This window comes from Gopherus flavomarginatus, chromosome 1, assembly GCF_025201925.1.
Source record: "Gopherus flavomarginatus isolate rGopFla2 chromosome 1, rGopFla2.mat.asm, whole genome shotgun sequence".
Taxonomy (NCBI): domain Eukaryota; kingdom Metazoa; phylum Chordata; order Testudines; family Testudinidae; genus Gopherus; species Gopherus flavomarginatus.
In genome coordinates this window covers 96,750,551-96,775,416 of record NC_066617.1, presented here as the reverse complement: position 1 = coordinate 96,775,416, position 24,866 = coordinate 96,750,551, and the positions used below count along the sequence as shown (strand labels likewise).

Below are 24,866 nucleotides of genomic sequence, written 5' to 3'. Positions count from 1 at the left end.
CACCTTGAGGGCACTGCTAGGCCTGGGAGGACTGGATATCTGAGGGGACTGCGAATGGGACAGGATCCTTTAACTTGGAGGTCACTGGTAACAATAGATGGGAATGACCAGAAAGTGTTGCCACTTGATGGCTGTTTGGGGCCTGTGAGAAGTGAGTTTGGGCTAGAGGGGCCAGGGGGATCTGAGGTCAGTTTGTTGTGGAGATGCATTCACATCACACAAATAGCCACGATGCCGGGTGTTAACTGAGGCACGAGGGCTAGCTGATGAGATTGGTTATAGAGGCCTAGGACTGGCTAAAATCTTCGGGGGAGGGATGGGATGACTCCACTTTGCCCTGCCCCTTTCCAGAACTGGGCTCTCTAGGTTGGAGGCATAGTGTGTGTCATCGAAGTGCACACACTGCTTCTGGCTGGGCAGTGCCTGTTCTGGGGATAAAACCTTCTCCAGGAGTCTGAATCCTGTGTCCCACCACAGCAAAACATTAACTAAGGCTGGGATTTCCAGTGGGGCCCAGGGAATCAGGGGCCCGGATGCCATAGGCGTGAGCTTGCTTTTGCCCCATTGAAGGAACCCAGATAGCGGGACTCAGCCTGATGCCAGAGCCCCTCATCGTGTCATCCTGTAGCCAGGGAGAGGAAGAGCTGTCACTGATGTCACAGGGTACAGCTGATGTCAGATCTTCAGGAATGAAACATTTGTCCCCACTCCCTCAAGAGCAGCCTGTGACCAAGGACATCACTAGTTCCTGATTATTTTTTTGGCTTAGGTCTCGTTTCAGCCCTAACCATCTGCCATGTCTTCCTCTCTTCCAGCATCGAGGGGGAGTATGTCCCCATGGAAGGAGACGAGGTCACGTACAAAATTTGCCCCATTCCACCCAAGAACCAGAAGTTCCAGGCTGTGGAGGTGGTGCTCACCAACCTGGCCCCACACACAAAGCACGAGACATGGTCCGGCCAAATAATCGGCTCCTAGGCTTTGGGTGGAATCTACATGGGCTGGCTCAGTCTGGAGGCAGAGTGGGTGTGGGGGACAAAGTCTGGGACAGCTGTTGTGGGGGGGGGAGAGGGAGGGATCACATTTCTTGTTTGCAAAGTGACATGTAGCCGTATCCATTCTGTGTCTTTTATAAGATTACATTCTTGTTTGTAACTGTGTCTTCTTGAGGGCAGAGGGAGAGGCAGAGCTGCTTTGGGGCAGATTCCCACTTTCCTACATGTCATGAGCTTGTGTGGCCTTTCCTCAAGGACATGTGCAGAAGCACCTGCTTTGTGTTAGGAGAGAAGAGGTGTGAACCCAGCAGGAGTTGATGTCAAGTTTACCCTGCTGCCTATGCGATCCAAACTCACCACTCTTCCCTGATCCCAACTCCTTCAGGAAGCTCCAGATCCCCCATGCAGGGGGCCAGGACAGCCGGTGTTCCAGCCCCATAACTCCCCCAAAGCAGGCTCTAAGGAGAGCCAGGGGGAATGAGGGGTGGACAGCAATATCCCCAGAGAGAGTGGGCAAGGAGGCACTCATCATTTGAGGGCCAGGGCAGCCCCACAGCAGGGCCAGTGCAACCACTTAGGCAAACTAGGCGGCCACCTAGGGTGCCTAGTGGTTGGGGGTGCCTAAAAGCCTGCTCAGGCGAGGAGGTGGAGTGAAAGTGAGCTGGGGAGGGCCACACAGGGGGAACTACTCCCTGCCCCAGATCACTTCCACTCTGCCTTCTCTGCTGGGCACACCTTCCCATGCTCTAAGTCTCCTCCAATCAGCGCTGCAAGCCTGGGAGGGGAGGAGAATTAGAGCGACGCCGATGTGCTCAGTGGAGGAGGTGAAGCGGAGGTGAGCTGGGGCAGGCTTCCCAGGTGGGGTTAGCTGCTGCAGGTGGGGGGGCTCCCTGGGTGGGGTTAGCTGTGGGGTGGGGGGGTGGCTGCTGCGGAGGCCTTCCTGGGTGGGGGGCTGGGTTAGCTGCCACAGGGTGGGGGTGGCGCAAGGTGGAAGTTTCACTTAGGGTGCAAAACTTCCTTGCACCGTCCCTGCCCCACAGACTCTTAAAGAAGCAGGTAGATTGAAAGCTCCAGTTAGGGGTTCTAGAGTCTTTCCTGGGACACTCTCACCTGGCAAGAGATGGAATTTATTCCCCTTCCCCTCCAGCCAGTGAGGGGAGAAAAGAGGCAAAATGGCATGTACCTCCTCCAGGTCATTTTATACACCTGCCTGCTGGCTCTAAGCAGCTGCAGAGTGAACAGCTGTGCTCCAGGGGCTTTGGATCTGGCCACTGCTCCAGTGAGGCTCATTTGCACCCTCTTTGCCTCCTCTCTCTTTAATTTCCCCCAAATACTGGCATCCTGAGCCTGGGGAGTGGACTGTTTTTTTGTTTTTTGTTTTTGTTTTTTTTAAGACAATGGAATGTACCACTGTGCAGGGGGATGGGGGAGTCTTTTAAAATATGAATTAAGTCTGTCCCCCACAACCCTTCCCTCAGATCTCCACACATGATTGAGATTTGCTAAATCTCATTAATGTGGAGGAAGATGTCCTAAAAACAATGAGGTTAGCTTTGAAAACCTCTTCCTGTTAGAGCACCAGGAGACTTCGTCTCTAATCTGTATAAACTCATTGTGTGGCTTTGGGCAAGTCACGTAGGCAACAGGCTCGGAAGGGATCTCTGATTCTTATTTCCTGGTGCTTCAGATTTCAGTGGCCCAATTTGAATCCTCTTGGATCTGATGTTCAGAGGTGCTGAGCACCCACAGTTCCCAGTCACTTCATCTGGAGCTGTGTGTGCATGGCACGTCTGCAAATCAGGGCCTAGGTGTCTCAGTATATGCTTTTCTGAACCTTAATCTCTCTGCCTCCATTTTCCCCATTGGGATGATGAAGTCTGTTCTCCCTCAGTCCTACCCATTTTGAGGCCTGCGCTTTGTAGGTCCATTAGAAGTGCTAGTTGGTATTTACAATCTTACTCATACTCCTTTAGAAATCTTCCTCCTTCAGATGTTCACAGGTCAAACAGCCCTGTATAGATGTTTGTGTGGTGTTTATTGTTTTGTGTGTGTGTGTGAGAGAGACCAGGAAAAAGCATACCAAACCAAGAAGGCAATGGGAATAAATCTAGACTCTCTAGTTACTGATGTGCTGTCCAGTCATGCAGACTCACTAGATTGTAGGCTAGATGCTGTCTTTAATCTTCAAGAGTGCTCCTCACTAGCTACACAGCTGGATAAATAGTTTCCTGCATTAGGTTAAGTTGATTAAATTATTTAAGCAATTTAATATAATAAATCTTTGCAAATGCAAAATGTAAGATTTTTCTTTTTTAGGAGGCACTCTTCTGAAGTTTCTTCTAGCGTGGTACAGTCTGGTTCCTGCTCCCCCATCTCATACACACACAAACGCCCATGGTTTGCTCCTGTCTTTAAGTGTCCTAGTTGTTGTGGCAACTCTCTCTGTCTCTGTGACCCTGTGGATTTCCATGGCATAATTGCTGTGGTTGCTATGGTACGATGGTGTGCTGTATGTACAGGTCACGCTCCTGGGACAGGATAGGGAGGATTGTGCCAGGGTTGACTTGGGCTTGATGGTTGAAGAAGGAGCTCTTAATATCCTGATCTCACACAGCACCATAGATGCTGCAGATGGAAAAGCCCTGCTAGGTTCACCCCCCACCCGGTGATTTCTTGTACTGATAATGGATGGATAGCAGAGCAGAGGTCTGAGTTGGTAGGAACTGCTCTATGCTGCTGCATGGCCAGAGACCAGGGGTTGAAGATCCCTCTGCACTTCTGCTGTGTTTAGAGGTGTTGCAGGTGAAGAAGCACTCTTCTTTGGATGTAGCTGACCTGAGTTTTCAGCTACAGCTCCCCTCCCCTCTTGCTAATGTAAATTCCCTTTGTGTATGTTTGTTGCTGGCTGTGGGGTGGGAAGTGAGGGAGATGGAGGAAGGGCATAGGTAGCAGTATGTTCTCAGGGGCAGCAGTCTAGTTGGCTATGCAGTTCATGGTGGGAATGCAGCTGCCTAGGTGTACCTCCTCTGTCACTGCTTCCTCCAGTTATAGTACAGGGGTCTCTCCAGGCACCTCCTCCTGGAGCATACAGGGTCACTGCTACAACACAAACCTAATTTCTGGTCTTCCTATAAATATCCTGAGTAGGCAAATCTCCCAGTGCAGCTTGTCAGGAGCAGGGAGGGGCTCTGTGCAGGGCGTGGCTGGCATGGGTTTGCATACTATGGGCAGACTGAGGCACATTCCAGTGTAAGCATATGTGTATTGACCAGGGGTTTAGCCAGGGCTGCAGCTCCATGCACAGACACTATCTGCTCCTTGACCTGAATCAACCCTTTTGAAGACTCTGTAATTGAACATGTCCTCCTGACGACTTATTGGGGCTGGTCCTCAGGATGTTGGCATTTTCCAAAGGGTTCAGCTGCTGGAGCTGAATGGACATTGCCCAGGCACAGCAACAATGGTGGCGGGGGTGGGCAAAGTCAATTTTGCTGAGTGGCAGGATGCCCCTGGCAGTGGAGGGGCTGCCTGGTCCAGAGAGCAAAGGCACATGTGCATGAGCAGCACCCGTGTTAGGAGCAGTGCTGTCAAGTGGCTTTGTATGGTGGTTAGAGGGCAGTTTTTTCCCCTCTCTTGCTTCTATTACCATGGGAGCATGGGTTCTGTCATAACTTGGAGAGGGGACACCATCCTGCCAGGACTATGCTGAAGCCTAAAATGCCTGACCCTACTATGCTTTGGAGCCTGGCCCAGTATCCATGCATCGCTGAGGTAACTGGTGAGTTCAGTGGTCCATCAAGTCTGGTTGGTACACCAGCCCTCCTTTTTCCCTCTACCAAATGGGTTCAGGCTGTGCCACTGCTACTCTAAAGGGTGCAGTGTTACACTCCCAGGAGCAAAGGGGGAAGTCCTTGTGCGTCATAATAGCCTCACTACCCCCGCTCTGAAGCTGAACTGTTCAAGGACTGAGGGTTGTTAGAGCCCCATCTTTCTGCCACTGAAGTCAATGGCAAAACTTATACTGGCGCTGTAAGGAGTAGGATCTGGCCTATCCCAGAGTGATTCATAACAGGGCTTAATACCCTTTGGAACCCATTGGTCTGTCAGCTCCTGCACTTGTGTGTGAGAGGTGGAGGAAGGAATGTTGTAGTCTGCTCATCTCGCACAACACCTGCCTCAGCCCTTGAGGGCAAACTAATCAGGGGCCCAGGTTATTCCCTCTTCCCCACTGGAAACTCTGTCCTGAATACTGAGGCAGCTCTACCACATCCTCACTGCTGTTCTTTGATTAAACAGCAGCAGCGACCCCTGTCTCCTCCCCATGGAGCAATGAATGCCAGAAACTGCAGCTCCCTCTCGCATCCCTCCTGGAATGAGCAGCTGGCTTGGCCACAACAAACTCTTTGGTTCTTTTGGAAGTAAACTAAAAACTTAGAAGTGGTTTTTTTTTTTACAACTCTGGTGTGGTTCCCGCCTGTCTGACCTTGTGTTGACTTCTGTAACACTGGCAATAAATCATTCAAAGTGACTTTCCCATGAGTCCTGCCTCTTGTGTCTCTCTTGGGTGGTGGCTCCTTCATCTGCCTGACATAGGCAGGGCCCTCACTGCAGGTCTGTCCCCAGGATCCTTAGAGCTGCAGCAGGAGAGAAGTATCTGGCTCCCCTTCTGTTACTAGCCCCTGCTAGCTGTTGCTGGGCTTGGCTGCAGTGGCTTGCATAAGTACTGAGGTACAAAGCACACAGCACTCCATGGCCACATTTAATATTTTAATGTTTGTTAAATAAATTTATTTTAAACACTTGATCAATTGTACAGGAGCTGCCTGGCTCTATTGCAGATGTGACCAGAGCCACCTGTCTCCTTGGTCACTGACACATCCATCCATGTTCAAACACACAGAGCAATAACTCTGAGACACATTCCTGCTTCATCATGGTAGATATCAGCTGTGGACAGTACAAGCCGAGTCCTCCTGCACCCCAGGGAAGGCAGAGGAGAGTGCTCATAGGTCCAGCCACCTCGTGGCTAGTCAGAGGTATAACACAAAGGAGGCATACTCCCTGTTTTGTAGCCCTTCATGGGCTACTGAATGCTCAATTCCCTGTTGTTAGAAGGGAGGGCTCCCACTTCATGCCCTCTCCACCTGTCACAGTGAGATCAACCCAGTGGGGTTACAAATACAGGGTTAGGAAACAGATGGAAAAAAAACAGAGATGCTAAATTCTAGACCAACAATTATTCCCATCTTCCCTCTCACGTAACAGCATGGCCCCCAGTGCACTCCCTGCTAGGGCAGTGGTGACACAGCTGGGATGGAGTGCTCCTCACACTTGTGTGCTGACACAAGCCACACCAGGGCATGGTGGTCAGGACTCAGACGGGTGGAGTCCGCTTCTTGGCTCCTCCTCATGCTGGCAGAGTGGCCTTCTCAGCTGCGATGTGCCCTGGGGTGTGCAGACCCCCCTCTAGCCCTTTGGGAGGGGTCTGACAACTAGCACCTGGTGAGGATTTCCAGGGGGCAGGAAGAGTGACTACAGGGCTCTAGGAACAGGGAGTGCACACAAGTGCTTCCTAGGAACATACCCATGGGGTGTGGTCAAACAGAGGCTCTTCCTCTCCTGTAAGCTGCTACTCAGGCAGGGCACAGGCTCTCACCCACCCTAACGACTGCCAGGGAGCCCAGTCCTGCCCCTTCCCTTCACACTTGCATTTGGGCCCTTGCCCACATCAGTGCAGTAGAGCAGGGCCAGCGCTAATAGGAGGCAGCCAAGCTAAGTCACCCGGGGCCTGCTGCTCCGAGGCACTGAGCAGGTGCACACCATGCATTCAGTCTCTCGGCACAGCAGGGCCTGGGGGACTGGTTAGGCCCCCCAAAGTCAGAAGTGGCTTTTGAAAATGGTGGTACAAGCCTCTTCCCCCGCATGGTGCTGCCTCACACTGCTGCTGTCGCTGCCAGGCCAGGTGGAGGCCTATGGGCAGGGAAAGGTTAGAACTGGAGGCCTGGCTCAATCTTTGCTTTTGCCAAGGATAGTAGCAGAGTGGGCTCTGCTCTACCCCAGCCAGGCTGGCTGCTTAAAGCCAGCCCAGCCTGTCCACTTTACACAGCCCCAAAAGCAGGGCTGTGACAGCCCCAGCACTGGCCAACAGTGCAGTTTGGAGGAGGGGCCTCCAGAGCAAACCCATGAGCATTTACAGGCAGAGCTGAAAAGCCTAGTGCTGTGGCTGAGAGGTATAATGGACTCCCCTCCACTGCAGACCAGCATGGGGGGAAAGCCCACCACATGCTGAACTGGCCCCTAATATGGTTTGGGCTCTAACAGAGAGGAGGCCTAACCGTAGCCCAGGGCTGGCATGGCATCACCTATTGCAGTGGTTCTGAAACTGTCATTCATGGAGCTGCATCTGCTACCACAAGGAAGCATTATTCAGGCGGCAGGTGCTGAACTGTGCATTAGCGGGAGCCCAGGGCAAGCTGCTATTGGCCTGGTTTTCAGCAAGGCCAAGCGCCCACAACTCCATGTGAAGCTTAGCACTGCCAAGGAAAGGCCCTTTGAGTTCCCAGCTGAGTAGGGAAGCCAGCATTGCCCACCTTGCAGTAGAGGGCCCCTGGGAAGGTGAACCCAGGCAAGTCCCAAGTGGGTGCAGGGCAGAGCACAACAGGGTGGGGAAGGTGTGTAACCCTGCACGGATGGCACAGATAAGCTCCGCAATGGGGAAAGCAGCAGCTGGTTCCTGTAAAGTCACCCACTTTGCATCTCTGCTCCCACTGCACCTATTCCCAGGAACAGTCAACATGCTCAGAGCGTCAGCCTCAGGCATGTTCTCCCAGCCCCCTTCCTCAAACACTGAGCTCAGGGCCACCAATAGACATTCCATTCCCAAAGAAGCAAAGGCCCCATTTTCACAGTGGCTGAGCACCCAGGGATCCCACTGATTTCAAACTGGTGTCACAAGGTGCTCAGCCTCTCTGAAAAGCAGGCTGCCCAGAGCGTGCTGCTGAGTGTAGCAGAGCAGGGGAACCACACAACAAGTGACCCCCTAGCTGAATCTGTATGTTCAATCCACAGACAACTTGGGCTCTAAAAGGATGAGCCCACCTCTGTCGCCTGAGCTGAGACCTGGAAATTGGGAGCCTGCTCTGTTAGCTAAGTAGCAGGAGGAGACTCTGAAACCTCTGTGTGGTCTAGCCACTGCGAAGAGGCAAAGAGCCACTCTGGTTTACAGGGGCGAGAGAGAGCAGCAATCAAAGTGAAAATCTAAAGAGGGAAGGAAAAACAGAAGTCAAAAAGAGCAGGAGAGAAAGAACAGAAAAAAAAAGAACTAGCAGCATGGCCTGAGCAGCCCTAGGCAGATGGGCACCTGCCTCCTTAAAGGTGACTGGCAAAAGGGGAGGGGGCAAGTTAGAGCTGTTCTGTGCTATGTTTCCAGCTGGATAAAGAAGGCTTGAAAGGGTTGGGTTGTTTTTTTAAAGGGTGGTTTTTTTGAACTAGAAATCCAGCTCTGGTCTAGGCTGGCAGTCCCAAGGGTGTCTGGTGATGTCATCACTTCACAGCTTCTCCAGACAGGAAGACTTGAGCAATTAGGGGAGAAAAGGGCATAACAGTCAGTCTGCTGAAACTGCCTGAGATGTCTTTCTTTCTTAAACTTAATACCCACCCAACTCCAATGCCTAATTAACTCTTGGTTAAAAGAGTGTCTTTGTTAAAGTTTCCACTTCCCAACCTCTTCAATTGAGGCGCTAAGGGCAGAATAAAACCCCACAGACCTCCCAGAAGTCCTCCAGCAAAATCAGAGATCAGCCACAACATTCCTGATGTTTCTAGTATAAACAAAAACCCAGTGCACCCTTTTTCTATATATATGAACACTAAAGAAATAATGGCCTTCTTTATAAACTTGACCAAGCTGGAAAGGGCACAAGCTCATAAGAACAGCCATAATGGGTCAGACCAATGGTCCATCTAGCCCATTATCGTGTCTTCCAACAGGGGCCAGTGCCAGATGTTTCAGAGGGAATGAACAGAACAGGTAATCAAGTGATTCGTTCCCTGTCACTCACTCCTACCTTCTGGCAATCAGAGGCTAGGGCCACCCAAAGCATGGGATTATGGCCCTGATCATTTTTTAAAACCCTTTGCAGGTCACCTTTAAGGATTGGTCCGCTGTGTGAAGCCATCTGAGAACACCTAACATATGGGGGTCCCAGACTCTGCTTCCTAGTTAAGGGTGCTAACTGATGAGGAGCACATCCCTTGTGCAAATACGCTTAGAGAGCGAGACTATAGTGACTGGCCCCTACAAATGCCTCACATCAATAGAGCAGGGAACCATCTCCCACCAAGAACTGAGAATTCACCCTGAAAAGGAAGAGAGTCTGTTTGGTGGCAGGGAGGAGTCTGGTCCCACACAGCCCACCTGTAACTGGGGGTAGTGGAAGGTTAATAACCCCCATCCCTATCCCACCTCCGCCATCTCAGTTTAAATCTTTCCCTCACAACCAGCTCTGGAAAGCTTTCTTCAAAGGGCCCTGCGCAGAGTCCTCAAATGAAGGTGGTTTTCATGATGTGGAATCTTGGGAGGCGGGGTGCTGGAAAAGGGGTATCAGAGTCACGATTCATTAGCTCTCTCAGGAAAAATGATCTCCTGGCACCTCCTGACTGTGTCCTGGGGAGACTGGACGCTGTGGCCTACTGTCCGGGGGTCATCATAAATTTCATAATCATTCCCTCCCTGTAGGAGGAAAATAAAATAGGGAGAAGGGTAGTAATCACAACCATAACCCCCTCTCTAGCTATAGCTTGCTTTATCTTACACAACCTCCAATGCACTGGACACTCTGTAGAAGGGTCATTCATCTGCCACTAAAATGCAGCCACCTCTGCAGCTGGAGGGGAATATGGCAGCTCGTAACAGGCTACCAGCATTTGCTTGAAACACCCACCTCACGGGGTTAGCAGGCTTTGATCCTGCTGAGAAAAGGTTCCATGGGGTTTGCTGATTCAATGGAGCAAGTGACTCATTGCCCCATGTGGCTCTAAGGAGGTGAGAGCAGTAGGGTGACCAGACAGCAAATGTGAAAAATTGGGAAGGGGTGGGGAGTAATGGGAGCCTATGTAAGAAAAAGACCCAAAAATTGGGACTGTCTCTATAAAATCGGGACATCTGGTCATCCTAGGGAGCGGCTCTAGGGAGAGAGAGGATTAGGGTCTCAGCTGAGGCACTACTGTCAAATCTGTAGCGGGAATGGAGCTAATTTTTATCATCATGCTGCTGCCAACAAAGCCAAATGCAAAGCCTGAGAAATGGGGGAATATGGGTTGCTGCAGCGTGTGAACTGTGCTAATGGAGTAGGTGGGAAAGGTCCCTGCTTACACTGCTGTTCTGCAGCTACAACTGTGGAGCAGGTTAGGATAGGAAGTGAAGAGTACCACATCCATCTGAATCGATGGGAGAATTTTAGAGCAGTGCAATGTAGTTATCCATGCTGGAGCTTAGCTAACATCCACCCCCTATGTTGGTGGAGATGCCCAAGTCAGCTTATTGCAGCAGGTAAGGATCATCCTGTAACCGACTCCAGAGAGTAGGCAAAGCCGTTCCTGTTTACACTGAAAAGCCTCTCCAGAAGTGGGCGAGGTTTTGGTTTACATCTCATTGGTTACATGGCACCTTCAGCAGCATAGCATGTCCCAGACCTGTGCTGGGCCACTAGGTCATTAATGACTCAGAAGGAAGAGAGCCACCTGCTGAATCCCCAACACCACTTCTTACAGCACTCACCCCCGGAGATGCAAGTTCTGCTGGGATTGCAGCCTGCTATGGTACAGTTTCAGGCCCTCATTTGCACTAGAGAGATCCCCCTCTCCCCACTAGAGGGCAGACTTGCTTGATACCAGTTCCAAAGGGAGTTAGGTGAAGTCTCTATAGCTGGAGAAGGACCCTCTGCCCTCTCCTCTGAAAGGCTGCCAACCTAGAGGAGAGAAATGCCCCTCCGCCCCCAGTATACTCACTGGGGTTGTCTCATTCCCAAAGAAGTGGATGGTGTCGAACCGCTCGTCGTTGAGGATGTTAAGGCAGTAGCGCTTGTCCCAGCCCTCAGGGAAGACATCAAAGCTGATCATACCACCTGCCAGCAGGAGGGAGATTGTTAGGTGAGCAGGCTGGCGTTGGAAGGGTGCAGGGTGAATTCCAGACCTCGCTACCCTGGGGCAAAGGGGAATGTCTGTCCATGTGGTCCAGGCAGGCACCAGCACAGCCACGGTGATCGAATCTCTAATGCATATCAGGATGACAGCAGCTGCTGTTTCTATGGCAATGGGCTGTGATGGCATCAGCAAGGCCCTTGTGATTCCAGCCAAGGGCACAAGCAGGAACCAGTGAGGCTGGTGTGGGCGGGAGGAGGTCCTGCTTTGCTCCAGAGAAATCTGCCAGAGGTACTGTACTAGAGTGGTCAGTCCCCTTTCAGGCATAGTGGGATCTGGGGCTAGCCAACCCTGTTCCATGACATGGCCCCTTTAAAGAACAGCTGTTTAAGGAGGCAGCAGAGAAGCTGGGGAATGGGGGCCAGGTGTTAGTCAGGGCGCTACCTCCTGATCTAGGATAAAACCTAGCTGTTGGCTGAGATGGGTGGAAGAAGAGACACTCTGGAGTGAGCTTGGATCCTAGCATGCAGGGGAACTTGACTCTGTGCACAGCCCATGGAGGAGCTGTGGAATCCCTTGGCCAGAGGAATGGTGCTGAGACAACACGGTAAGAGAAAGTTTGGAGAAAAGACTCCCCAAGGGAGCCAGAACAGAGGTGGGCAAACTATAGCCCATGGGCCACATCCGGCCTGTGGGACCGTCCTGCCCGGCCCCTGAGCTCCCAGCCAGGAAGGTTAGCCCCGAGGCCCTTTCTCCCTCCCCCCCCACCCCGCAGAGCCACGCTGGCTGCACTCTAGGCAGCGGAGCTGTGCGCTCCTGCCGATCAGAGCGGCAGTGTGTCTGGCTCTGGCTGCTGCGGCAGCCAGACATGCTGTCTGCTCGGCATGGTAAGTGGTAAATGAGCTGGGGGGTTGTATAAGGGGCAGGGGGTTCTGGGGGGCAGTTGGGGATGGGGGTGGTTGAATGGGGGTGGAGGTTCTGGGGGGTGGTGGTCAGAGGAGGTTGGATAGGTGTGGGGTCCCAGGGGGTGGTCCGGGCGGGGGGGGGCCCGGGAGGCAGAAGTTAAGGGACAAGGAACTGGGGCAGGGGTGAAAGTAACTTACAGGACTTGTCCCCCTCAGGACTCCAGCAGTACTGGTGTGGCCTCATCTGGAAGAGGCATGGCCTCTCAAGATTTAAAGGCCCTGGGGAACCAGCTGTGGCTGGGAGACCTAAAGCCTTTAAATCAGCAAGGGGCTCCCAGCTGCAGAGGTGGCTGGGAGCCCCCCAGGGCTCAGGGGCAAATTAAAGGGCCCGGGGCTCTGGCCGCCAGGGGGAGCCCTGAGCTTTGCGGGGCTGGGGCAGGGATTTAAAGGGTCCAGAGCTCCTGTCGCTGAGGGAAGCCCGGAGCCCTTTAAATCCTGGCCCTAGCCCGGTCGCCAGAGCCGCGGCCGGGATTCAAAGAGCTCTGGGCTGCCCGCAGCAGCGGGGAGCTCTGAGCCCTTTCAATACCCACCGTGGAAGTCGATGCGGTCCAGTACAGCGTACTGGCTCTTGTCCGTACGCCATACAGGACCGGACCGGCTTACTTTCACCTCTGAACTTGGGCGGGCTGGATGGGTTGGGGATTCTGAGAGGGGCAGTCAGGGGGTGAGAAGCGAGAGGGGGCAGATAGGGGGCAGGTGCCAGGCTGTTTGGGGAGGCACAGCCTTCCCTACCTGGCCCTCCATCCAGTTTTGCAACCCCAATGTAGCCCGCAGGCCAAGTTTGCCCACCTGAGCCAGAAGCTGCAGTGGGAGTGATAGAACTCCCTGGCACCAAATTAACTGGTGGGGGAACTGGGAACCTGAAGGCCTAGATGGAGGGTGAAGCTGGAAACCCCAAGAGGAAAGGGCTTGGGCCTGAAAGGGTCAAAGGAAACTAACTATTTCCTAAAGCCTTAACTGAAACCCAGGAAGGGGAACATTACTGCAAGTATTCTGGGCTGCGACCAAGTTCTTGGAAGAACTAGGAGGGAACTAAGGGCTAGGCGCCTGCAGGGCCATGAGGGGGTGTGCTCTGGGACAGGCCCCTGCCACAGTACTTCCCTGGCCCCATCCCCACAGTAACCAAGTCCCTCACAACTCCCCTACCTCACAGAGGTGTTGAGAAAAGGGCTAGCATCCCCTTTTACACTGGGGGAGCTGTGGCAAAGAGACACTAAAACAACAAGGAGTCCTGAGGCACCTTAAAGACTAAGATTTATTTGGGCAGAAGCTTTGGTTTTTTACCCATGAAAGCTTATGCCCAAATAAATCTGTTAGTCTTTAAAGTACCACTGGACTCTTGTCGTTTCTGTGGGTACAGACTAACACCGCTACCCCGATACTTGACAGAGACACTAAGTGACTTGCTTGAAAGTACCACAGAAAGCCTGGGGCAGATTAGGAATTGAACCCAGGTCTCCTAAATTCAAGGCTAGAGCCCTACCCATAATCGTTCCCTTTAATACATCCATATGTATTTAGGTATGGAAAATATTGTGTCAGCATGCTCTGTCTCTAAGCAGAGCTGGGCAGTGAGAGGGGCTCCTGGCACTGGCAGGGCTAGAAGAGCAAACGCAGAGGGAACAATGGATGGGCACTCAAGGACAGTGAGTTCTGTCTCGTTGTTGTTCAGTGGTGTGAGCGGGGGACTTGGTGCCAGGAGCTCCTTAGGCCTTCTGCCAGCTCTGCCTCTCTCCAGCTCTGTGCACACCCCTTTCAGGAGGAGTCCTGAATTTGTCTCCCCCCATTTTTGGGTACTCCAATCACTTTATGCCTTATTTTTGGAGAGGCTGAGCCCCCGCAGCTCCCATTATCTTCTGTGCTCGCTTACAATCCTAGCCTACTGCTGGCAGCTTACCAAAGTCATAGGAGAAAGGACCATTGTTCTGTTCTTGTTCCATGTGTGTTTGAGGAGAACAGGACTGCAATGCCTTTGCCCTTCTCTGCTATGACAAATGGTCTGTGCCAATGCTGGCAGGGATCACGAGATGTTCTTACTGGGGCAGCAAAAGAGGATGCTGCCTAGAAATGCAGGCTCCTTGGAGTGCAGAGTGTCGGGGATTCTGAATTACACACAAAGTGGACAATGAGATGCCACCTCCACCACGCGCCGTCCCTCCCACCCCCGCCACATCTCTCATCTCCACTACACTCCTAGTAATGGGCTTTCCTTTTGAGGGGAGCCTTCCATTTTCAGTCATGCCTACCTTCCCTGCTGAATGGCTTTAAAGAATTCAGCCCTGTCACTCACCCAGCCTGATGGGTCTTTCCACTGAAGTGGAAGGTCAAGAGTGCTCCTCTCTTGCTGTGCTCCAAGAGAATGGCTGGGGGCTGAGCACTCCTGAAAATCTGGCCATTAAACTGCAGTTTCACTCTGATAAGTGACTGCACAAAATGGCATCATGGGCTCCACATTTACAGCCTCAGGAGCTCCAGATGCAGCTTTTCCTTCTAAATGGAGGAAAGGCAGTTTTCTTAACAGTCACCCCTGCAAACACAACCTGGGAGTTCAGACTCAGGCTGGGCACTTCCACTCTCCTGCACCAGTGGATTCAGTGGGATTACGTAGGTGGGACTGAAGGTAGAATTTGGCTCTGCAGTTGGAACTCAGTTAGCAATCCTGTTGCTGCTGTTTGAAATGAAACAAATTCAAGCTCTCTCTCCCGTATCTGTGCTGGCTCAGTACAGCTAACAGGAGTAAAATATAGTTAAAAGTTAGTGTGTCACCAGCACATCTGAGTGATACTAGGGAAGCAGATCTATGGTTTTTGTACCATAATCACACTTTAAATAGGAAACAGGGTTTGAGATCTCTCCCCAGGGATGAACATGGGGAGTACACCTCCCAGGGATCTCCACAGGAAGTACACCTCTGCCATTCACTCAAGCAGATGATCTACCACTTTTAAGCAGGAAACAGCTTGGCATCCTTCCCTTCCAAGATCCCTACAGAAAATTCATCACACAGGGAAACCCCCCAGTATCTGTGATGCACTCTGCTCACCTCGAGAGAATCGTAGGCCTTTGCCAGCAAACTCCCTCTGCAGGGCTGCCACAAACTTCTCTCGGATCCTCTCTTTCTGCAGATAGGACGAACAGAAGGACAGCAGGTTTTGAATAACTGTATTCTTGATAGGCCTCATTCCATTGACTGTCTAGATTCACCTACAGGCCTTGCAAGCCTCCCTCTCTCTGCACCACCAGGTTAGTTTCTCTGCTCTGATCCCAGTTTCCAGGCAGAATTTCCTTGTTACCCTAGCAGCAAGTACAACCTCTGTCTCCTGTACTGAGCACCTAGGACAACTGCTGGGGGGACAAGGGGGATATTCAGCATGGGCTGTGGGGATTCAAAATGGACTCTTTCATGCTACTTTAATTGCTCCCTGTATATGATCCCTCCCCCGGACCAGTCTCACACTGCTGTAGCCAGCCCACATTAGCCTTGGTCATGTCAGGATGGTCCAGGTCAGCTGCTGAGCAACCCCAAACCAAAGCCCCTTCCTGCAGCGCCCCCCTCAATTAGCTGATGCATTTCACCATCAACATTACTCCCCCTTGGAGGTTCAGAGGCCCAGTTCAGGACCCAAAGTCTATAGTTCCCCACTTATATATCTGCCTTCATGTCTTGCTGTAGTCTGACCCCTTCTGCTCTTGAGGAGGGTAGAAAGAAGCCACCATAGATAGGTTGTTTCAGGCAGTATTTGCCAGGATCTCAGAGCTCTGTTTAGGAGACTGGTCCTGTTCTGGAAGGCCCACTGAGGAAACACCTACTCTGTTTGGGCTGGGGAATTGGGCTTTAGCAAAGCTTTTGATACAGTCTTCTACAGTATCCTTGCCAGCAAGTTAAAGAAGTATGGATTGGATGAATGTACTATAAGGTGGATAGAAAGCTGGCTAGATTGTCCGGCTCAACGGGTAGTGATCAATGGCTCAGTGTCTAGTTGGCAGCCAGTATCAAGCGGAGTGCCCCAGGGGCCAGTCCTGGGGCCGGTTTTGTTCAACATCTTTATTAATGAGCTGGATGATGGGATGAACTGCACCTTCAGCAAGTTTGCAGATGACACTAAGCTGGGGGGAGAGGTAGATACGTTGGAGGGTAGGGATAGGGTCCAGAGTGACCTAGACAAATTGGAGAATTTGGACCAAAAGAAATCTGATCAGGTTCAACAAGGACAAATGCAGAGTCTTGCACTTAAGGAAGAATCCCATGCACTGCTACAGGCAGGGGACCGACTGGCTAAGCAGCAGTTCTGCAGAAAAGGACCTGGACGAGAAGCTGGATATGAGTTAGTAGTGTGCCCTTGTTGACAAGAAGGCCAATGGCATATTGGGCTGTATTAGTAGGAGCATTGCCAGCAGATCGAAGGAAGTGATTATTCCCCTCTATTTGGCACTGGTGAGGCCACACCTGGAGTATTGTGTCCAGTTTGGTCCCCTCACTACAGAAGGGACGTGGACAAATTGGGGAGAGTCCAGCAGAGGGCAACAAAAATGATTAGGGGGCTGGGGAACATGACTTAACAAGGAGAGGCTGAGGGAACTAGGGTTATTTAGTCTGCAGAAGAGAAGAGTGAGGGGGGGATTTGATGGCAGCCTTCAACCACCTGAAGGGGGGTTCCAAAGGAGATGGAGCTCGGCTGTTCTCAGTGGTGGCAGATGACAGGACAAGAAGCAATGGTCTTAAGTTTCAGTGGAGTAGGTCTAGGTTGGATATTAGGAAACACTATTTCACTAGGAGGGTGGTGAAGCTAGTTATGTAGGGAGGTGGTGGAATCTCCATCCTTAGAGGTTTTTAAGGCCCAGTTTGACAAAGCCCTGGCTGGGATGATTTAACTGGGAATTGGTTCTGCTTTGAGCAGGGGATTGGACTAGATGACTCCCTGAGCTCTCTTCCAACCCTGATATTCTATGAATGGGACATGTCAGTTGACACTGCTGCTTGGCTGTAACTGGAGATGGACTCTGAGCTGTAAGTTCACTACTTAAGTTGGGAGCTGCTGGCTTTGCAGTTCTGGTCTAAGACCATCTCCAGCCATGTCAGGGAAAAAACACCATTGAAAATGAGAGACTCTTCTTGGGACAGCTTCTCCAGCACAATATTGTACATAGGGAGTCTGCATCCCTACTTGGTAAGTGGCAGCAGATTAGGTCAGTTCTTTTATCTCATCTACATATTTCCTTTGGTTTCCCACCCATCCTTATCACAGCCTCAATCTCCAGAGCTTATACAGGCAAGCCCGCAGGCACCAGCACAGTCATTGGCATGGATATAAGAGGAGACCCAAGTGCTGTGGTATTACATGGCCAGAAATGGACAATGCCCACAACTTAATGCTCAGTCATGGAGGAGGGGAGGGTGGATCTTGGCCAGTTACCTTGTCCAGCTCGGAGAATTCTAGTCGCTCCTCCAGGGTGCAGCTTCGGCCAATGGGAGAGATGTTCAGCATTCCGTTGCGGAATTCTATGAAGGTCCCGCTGTGCATGTGTAGATGTCCAGTTTTTTGTTTTTTTACAATTGGAAGGGAATGAGAGAAGGAGCCATTAAAATGGGAGTGGCTGTAAAAAGTGTAACATAAAGAATGTCTGTAGGGACACTAGGTAGGCTAAAAATGACAACAGGATTATTCTCATGCTTCAGGTATCAAGTGCTCATACTCTAAGCCCAGAAATAAACAACTCTCCACTTTTTCCGCTACAGCGCAGCAAGGCACACACTGGGATATTAACCACAGCCAAGCTTAGCTGTTACAGAGTTGAGGGGAGTTGCCCCAGAATGACAGGATGTCTTTAGAGAGAAGGAAACATGTCAACCCAATCTAGTCCAGTGCTCAGGGGGAAGAAGCAGTGTCTCGGAAGCTTAGATAATGCAAGAGCAAAGCTGATCTCGTGGTTAAGGCACTGGGACTCAAGTAATATGGATTCAATTCTTAGCTCTGCCACGGATTGTGTGTGATACTGGGCAAATCACAATGTGCTCCAGTTTCCTATCTGTAAGAAGGGGATAACAACACTTCCACTCTTCTATCCCCTGGTTTGTCTACTTAGATTATCAACTCTTTAGAACAGGGACTGTCTCTTAAATTGTGCATTTGCAATGCACAGCACAGCAGGACTCTGCTCTTGGGTAGGGCCTCTAGGTGCTATCAAAATACAGATAATGAGGCCAAGAACAAAGCCAGTGGATCTGCAATTCTAAATGGGAGCGTTATGTCCAACTGCCTGGATCTGAATGGTATAGAAACAGCAGTTGGGTAGGACAGGATCATTACCGTTTCTTAGGCAGCTTCAGGAGGGCCATGTAGTTGAGACAGAAGTTGATCAGCTCCTGCAAAAGCTCCTCCCCCAGGTGATTCTGGATAGCCTGTGGGGGAAGGGGGAAGAAAAGGTTAGAGGTCAGATGAAGCCAAGGTTAACATCAACTTGTCACAAAGCACATGGGCTACAAAATCCATCCAGGATGCCCACTATGGTGATGACTGGACAGAAGGAGTAGGGTGGCTTTGGTAGGTGCTGGGGGGATTGGAATTGGCAGACCACTGGATGGTGGCATATGGCTGGTTCCATCTGGTGCTGAGGGAACTGACGATGGACTTGGTGGAGGAGAGAGGGAAAGAGAGCCTCTGTGGCTTGATGGGAGACATAGCAAGTGAGCTAGGCTTACCTGTTTGGCGACCAGCTGCCCATTCTTGTACTGCACGGTGCCATTCTCCGCAAAGACGTAATCAAATTTGTCAATGACTGTGGGGAATGGGGGTAGGGGGCAAGGGAGAGCAGGGTGGGGAAGGGAGATGAAGGCGAGAGAAAAAACATTAGCACAATCTCGTCCGCCACTTGCAGATGGAGAAGTGCGGAGTGATGGACATTGGCTGGATTCAGAGCTCTTTGAGTCTTTACTCCATGGCCGTAGGCTGAGCAAACAGGCCTTGAGCCTCACACCTCCCTGGATGTTATGCCCATTTTACACATGGGGAACAGAGGCACAGAAAAGGGAAGTGACCTGCCCAAGGCCCTGCAGTGAGTCAGTGGCAGAGTTCAGATTAGAGCTCAGGAATGCCAGACTCCCAGCCATGTGCTCATTCTCCTAGAACAGGGGTCGGCAACCTTTCAGAAGCGGTGTGCTGAATCTTCATTTATTCACTCTAATTTAAGGTTCTGCACACCAGTCATACATTTTAACGTTTTTAGAAGGTCTCTTTCTATAAGTGTATAATACATAACTAAACTATTGTTGTATGTAAAATTAATAAGGTTTTTAAAATGTTTAAGAAGCTTCGGTTAAAATTAAATTAAAATGCAGAGCCCCCCAGACCGGTGGCCAGGACCTGGGCAGTGTGAGTGCCACTGAAAATCAGCTCGCGTGCTGCCTTCAGCACATGTGCCATAGGTTGCCTACACTTGTCCTACAGCATCCTGCCTCCACCTCTTCCCATCCCCTCCTCCACCCTCAGCAATGCACTTAGTGGTTATCTAACCCTAGCTTCTCCTCCAGCAATAAACAGATTGTTGCTGACCCTGCAATTAACATCATGCTCCCTTGAGCCGTCTCACCAGGCAGCCTCTCTTTGCTAAGGAGCTAGAAAGAGGATTTCAGAACTCTGCTGTAGATTTTATGCTATTAGAAAAGGGGAAAAAGGAAAGTGAGAGGACAGGACATCTGTCCCTTCCCCAGTCTTTCCTTCTCATCCAAGCACTCTGCCCAATCTCCCCTTACTATTCAGGACCTTCAGACCTCCAAAGCATAGAGCATGTCCAAGCATGGGAGAGAGTTCGTGCACATTACCTTTCCATTTACTCGGGCTGTCAATGGGCAGTGGAGCTAATGGAGGTTACAACTGATCAGACCTGAAGCTGGTAGGACTATATTTCTCATGGAGGTGGGGAAGAGAAGAAGATAAACTCTAAATGGGCCTCTCTCTATCCTCCCATGCTCTTTGCAGGCCCATGACAGCTGAAAGCACATGCTGCAACTGCTGGAGCTGAACACTCTACTCATGGGCTCCATAGCTCAGGCACAGAAGGCAGCACAAACATGGTTGGTTACACGAGCACCTCTGCTCTGCTGATGTGGAAAACTGCAGTTCTGGCTGTCGACTGAGCTGCTCCTGCTCTCAATGGCAAAATTTCTGTTGGCTCCAGTGACTTTAATGGGAGTGGGAGCAGGCCCGTAGGTACAACTGCTCCGCTTCCAGCAAGAGTGGCTGCCTGGGGGCGATTCTGAGCTCAGTAGCACAAGTGGCAATGGTAGCAGTGCACGCTCTCTCTGTGGGTATGATTTTTATCATCTCTGTGGGTAGAATCAAACTCAGTGTTCAGGTGTCTACAGCTGCATGTAATTACCAACAGCGGACAAAGCAAACTACCTCCCTCCCTGCAAAGGAGAGTAGCCTCTTTCTCTTCACTGTTTCCCCCACCCCTTCCCACACTCCCCTGATCTGGGGTAGGGAGAGCGTCTCACCTTCATCCCCTTCCCCCAGCTGCTCAGCTATCTTGGAGTAGTCAGAGCCTCCCACCACGCCGATCTGGACTCTCTCACGCAGCTCCTGAAGGAACTTGTCCACTTCGGGCTCAATTTTCTAGAGGGGCAGGAGCGAGAGGGCAGGTCAGAATATAGCCAGTGTAATGGACAAGCTCTGGCCCCACTTACAGCAGGGCCTCCAACGGAAGGCCATTCTCAGCCAGTAGTGACTGGTCCCTGACAGTGTTTCCCTGCTTGGTGAGCACCACTTTAGTCCAGGGCGAGGGGTGCATTGGATTGTGAATAGCTGCATGACCTCAGATCTGTCCATCATCCCCTCCCCCTGCAGAAGGGCTTCTGTGGCTCTGAACGAAGTGGCAAGGGATTCTTTGAAAGCCACCTGCCTTCTCTCTGCTCTCACAGCGGCTTCTGTGAGGGGGATGTGGGAGCTGCTCACACGTGGAGCTGCAGGCAGCATCCCATCAACCCACACTTCTCTTCTTTGCTTCTGCAGCGTTCAGCTCAGCCCTGGCAGCATGTGAGGCCTAGTCCCACGGCGATACGAATGGGTGCTGTCATCTTCCCAAGCCCAGCAGCACACAGTCATCTGGGAGGGAATGGGAACAGGAAGGGGGTAACACCAGGGCATAGAGGAAAAAATACACTGGGAGGGGTGGAAAAATGATATGGAGGAATGAAACAGCAAAGGAGTGGTGGAGGGGGAAGAGACACACAAGGAAAGGAGTGTGTATGTATCCCCCCCACACTTGTGAGGAATTATTAGTAAATTGGCACCCCATTCCCCCATGTCCTGTCGTTCCATGTCTTTCCCCTTGACACACACAGTGGTAACATACACCCTTTTCTGTATTTAACTAAGGGAGTGGGAGGTGCCTATCCATCAATAATCCCTCACAAGTGGGAGAGATCCTACCCAGAACATTTGGGAACTGGGCAGAGGTGTGTCCTAAGGGATGGCTACCCCTGGGGACAAACCAAACTGCATCACAGAATTCACTGTAAGGGAACTGGAGATGAAGCCATGACAGCAGGGTCCATAACGAGTCTCATAAGAGGTGGCAGTCAGGGGCCTGCTCTTGCTCTCTTCCCCTCCCACTGAAGGGTTGCCCCATTACTGCCTAATCCCATTAGCAGAATGCCAGCTGAAGCAGCATAGGTCCCATCAAGCCTTTTCTGGCCAGACCTGCAGGGAGCAGTTACAGTCCCAAGCCATGCTGCTGCAGGAGAGGCGAGGCATCCCACTGTGGTAGGGTTAGGCTATATGTGTCTGCTAGGAGCAGACTCTGCCACCACCCTTCTGTTTTATCTTCCCAAGATAAAGGTAGTTTGCTAAGGCTGGATGGCTGACTCCACCCAGCAACAGCGCCTCTCCTCTTCCCCCTTCCTTTGGGCTGGGGACTTGTGTTCTCCTGTATCACTCTCTGACTGATAGGGTGACCTCCTACAGGATAACTAGCTTTAAAGGTCAGCATCTTTAATCACATGGCTACTTTGCCCTCTTGTGCAGCACTTTCATGTGACGATCCCAGAGAGCCTGACATGACAAACAAGATTCTAGCCTCACAAGCTATTTGCAAGGTAGGGAAGTGTTACTGGTTTGTACCTATAGATCATGTCTCCACTAGAGAACTGAGCTGGTGGGATGATGCTGGTCTAGACACAAACATTTCAACATGTCCATTCAACATTGCATCCACACTGGTGCTGTTCTCAGCCACTTCCCCTGCAATGTCTTCTGGGTACCTATCCCACAGTTCCCAGCAGCAGTGGATTCTAGGAGATCTCAAAAGGTCACCAGTGGACTGTGGGCCAGTAGGGAGAGGACTTTGTGCTCTGCTCTGGTGCTTTCCATACTGCTATCAAACCAATACATGCTGAAATGATTCAGGGTAAATCCAATATTGTGCCCTGCTTAAAGCAAGTCATTTCTATTGGATAAACAGAAGCCCTTATCATGGGCCCCATTATATTGGGCTTGCGCATCATGTGCGTGTACACACTAGTCTAATTCAAATGCATTTGGCTCACAGGTAAGCCACTGAGGGCACTTACGTGTTGTGGGCCGAACAGGTTTTACAAGCATGTAAGGGGGCCACACAGATCTTGGCCTGGTAAGTCCCTTTAATGTAGACAAAGCCATAACATACAGATGGATAAACTCAGTCCCATAGTGGACAAGGTCACAGTAAAAGAAGAGGGATGTGGAGTTAGTCTGTGCGTGTGCAAGAGGCCTTCACTCTGCAGTGGTGCTCAGAACGGCTTATATGTGGATGCAGGGCCGGGGCAGCAATTCATCCTGGAGCCGCTAAGAATGAAGGGATGTGGAGCACAGGTGGGATTACACTGGAAGATGCTTCTAGGCTTTGCCAGTTAGGACCATCAGACCTGCTCTTGTTCCTTGCAAGGCTCCAGCATCCAGACTGTGAGGAGAAAGCAGGTCTCTCCCCTTTCCCTGCTTCTAATACTGAGCAGATGCTGTAAACTGGTTATTGCATAACAAACATACAGCAGGCAGCAACTGAAAGGAAATTTGACATATTAATCAGATTTTTTCTATTTCCCCAAAAGCCAAAATAACTAGGATGCAGGGAGGAGATTTAACCCCAAAAGATACATCTATGCTGCAATTAAAAACCTGTGGCTGGCTGGTGCAAACCAACTTGGGCTCAAGGGATTCGAGCTAAGGGTCTGTTTAACTGCACTGTAGATGGTTGGCCTAGAGAAAGTGGTAGGGTCTGAAAACTCGGGCAGCCTTAATGTCTACACCATAACTTAAGCAGCCCTTTAGCTGGAGCCCTGCAAGTCTGAGGCAGTTGGCATGAATCAGCCCAGGGTGTTTAACTGCAGTGTAGACATACCCAGTCCCTAAGAGGCTGTTAGACCCTGACATCTAGACTGTTCTTGTCTCTAGGTGATGTAAAGATTTTGTCCTAGATATAACCAAAAAGGTGCCCCTATGTGGGCTGTGGGAGGGGCAAATGTGCAGGTCACTAGGATGGTGGCCAGATCTCCTTCATCAAATATTACCAGAACAACTCTGTATGTCCAGCCAGCTGGGCTGACACCTTGGGATGGCTGCCTATGAAAGGAGCATTATGGTTTAAGGTAAGGCTGAGACACATCAGTCTGCAGCACCATATAAGCATACTGAATTGGCAGCTTTAAGAAACCTCTGCTTGGGGGGAGGCCTGGGATGGGAATAGCAGGGGATGCAGCACGTTCAGATCATGGCGCATTGGAAGAACAGCGTGGGAGGACGGAGGGATAGCAAAGGTCGTAGCAGGGCAGAAGTGAGAGCACTGGCAGCGCTATGCATGTCTATCTAGGACAGAAACAGCAACAGGAGGACATTAGCAGAGCTATGGGATCAGGAATGAAAGAGTAGGTACTGCTGCAGGTCAGAGTGGTGCATTCCTACAGCTGCATGAGAGGAAGCTTGTCCAGCCCCTGCCCAGGACCATCTGCCCCTCGCTTTTAGAAGCAATACATGCTCTCCGTGTTAAATCACTCCACGACACAGAAAAGCTACAGTTAAATCCGAAGCGCCAAGGCAAAGAGAATCCCTGGTACCAAATGGTTAGGTGGCCTTGCACAGTCTCCTTCTTCCACCCACGGGGTATTTCACAGAAAGGCAGAGTAGGGCTCCAGCCCTGCTAGAACAAGGCCCTGAGCTCGCACAACTGGGCTCCAACACATGGCAGCACTAGCTGGGGAGCGTCAGCATCCCTGGCAGTCCGACCTCATCTAGCCAGCCACTGCCAGGCGGGGCTTAGGGGGCCTGTTGCCCAGAGGAGATGCCGCAGGAGGCGGCTTCCTCAGCGGAGGGCAGCAATGGCTGGGAGTCCGGGCTCCCCACTCGCTGGATCCGACAGGCTCCGAGCTGGGCCATATGGCGCCTCTGCGCGGGTCCAGCGCGGTGCACCGGGCAGCAACGCCGCACCCGCGCGGGGACGGGGCGGACACCTCCCCAGCCGGCTCCTTTCCTGCTCAAGGGCGGGCAAGGGGCGCGGGGCCCGCGGGCGGGTACCTGGCGAGCCGGCGTGAGGGTCCCATCCACGTCGAAGAGGCAGAGGACGCGCTCCCGGCTCGGCGGCTCGCTGCCAGCCATCGCTGCGCAGCCGGCCGAGCCCCGCGCTGCAGAAGGCGCGCAGGGAGGGCGAGCGGGAGGTGTCGCCTCGTCCGGGCCAATCGCGGCGCACGGGCGGGATGGGATCCGGGGGCGGGGGCACAAGCCTGGCAGCACGTACAGCC

The 24,866-nt window shown here is 51.7% G+C and overlaps 2 protein-coding genes across 6 annotated transcripts in view; one reads left to right on the top strand and one right to left on the bottom strand.

Annotated features, from left to right (window-relative positions):
- CSDC2 (cold shock domain containing C2) overlaps positions 1-3,962 on the top strand; it is a 28,238-nt gene extending 24,276 nt beyond the window's left edge. For both annotated transcript variants that reach the window (XM_050955258.1, XM_050955268.1), the window contains exon 4: positions 816-3,962. In XM_050955258.1, coding sequence (XP_050811215.1) covers positions 816-978 — 163 coding nt within the window. In that variant the 3' untranslated portion in view covers positions 979-3,962. The remainder of the gene's footprint in view (positions 1-815) is intronic.
- Positions 3,963-5,749: 1,787 nt separating this feature from the next.
- Positions 5,750-24,746, bottom strand: PMM1 (phosphomannomutase 1). 4 transcript variants are annotated; one of them, XM_050954875.1, is made up of 8 exons: positions 24,643-24,746; positions 20,595-20,712; positions 18,801-18,877; positions 18,409-18,500; positions 17,515-17,614; positions 15,144-15,219; positions 11,004-11,119; positions 5,750-9,726 (listed from the first exon to the last, which is right to left on the bottom strand). In XM_050954875.1, exons 1-8 carry the CDS (start codon positions 24,721-24,723, stop codon positions 9,604-9,606), a joined length of 783 nt encoding a protein of 260 aa, XP_050810832.1. In that variant the 5' UTR covers positions 24,724-24,746; the 3' UTR covers positions 5,750-9,603. The 4 variants fall into 4 exon arrangements, 2 of the variants coding, with proteins under 2 accessions (XP_050810832.1, XP_050810840.1); XR_007774633.1 differs by lacking the exon at positions 5,750-9,726 and adding an exon at positions 14,391-14,590 and having other exon boundaries at positions 11,037-11,119; XR_007774634.1 differs by lacking the exon at positions 5,750-9,726 and adding an exon at positions 13,998-14,202 and having other exon boundaries at positions 11,046-11,119.
- Positions 24,747-24,866: the final 120 nt, after the last annotated feature.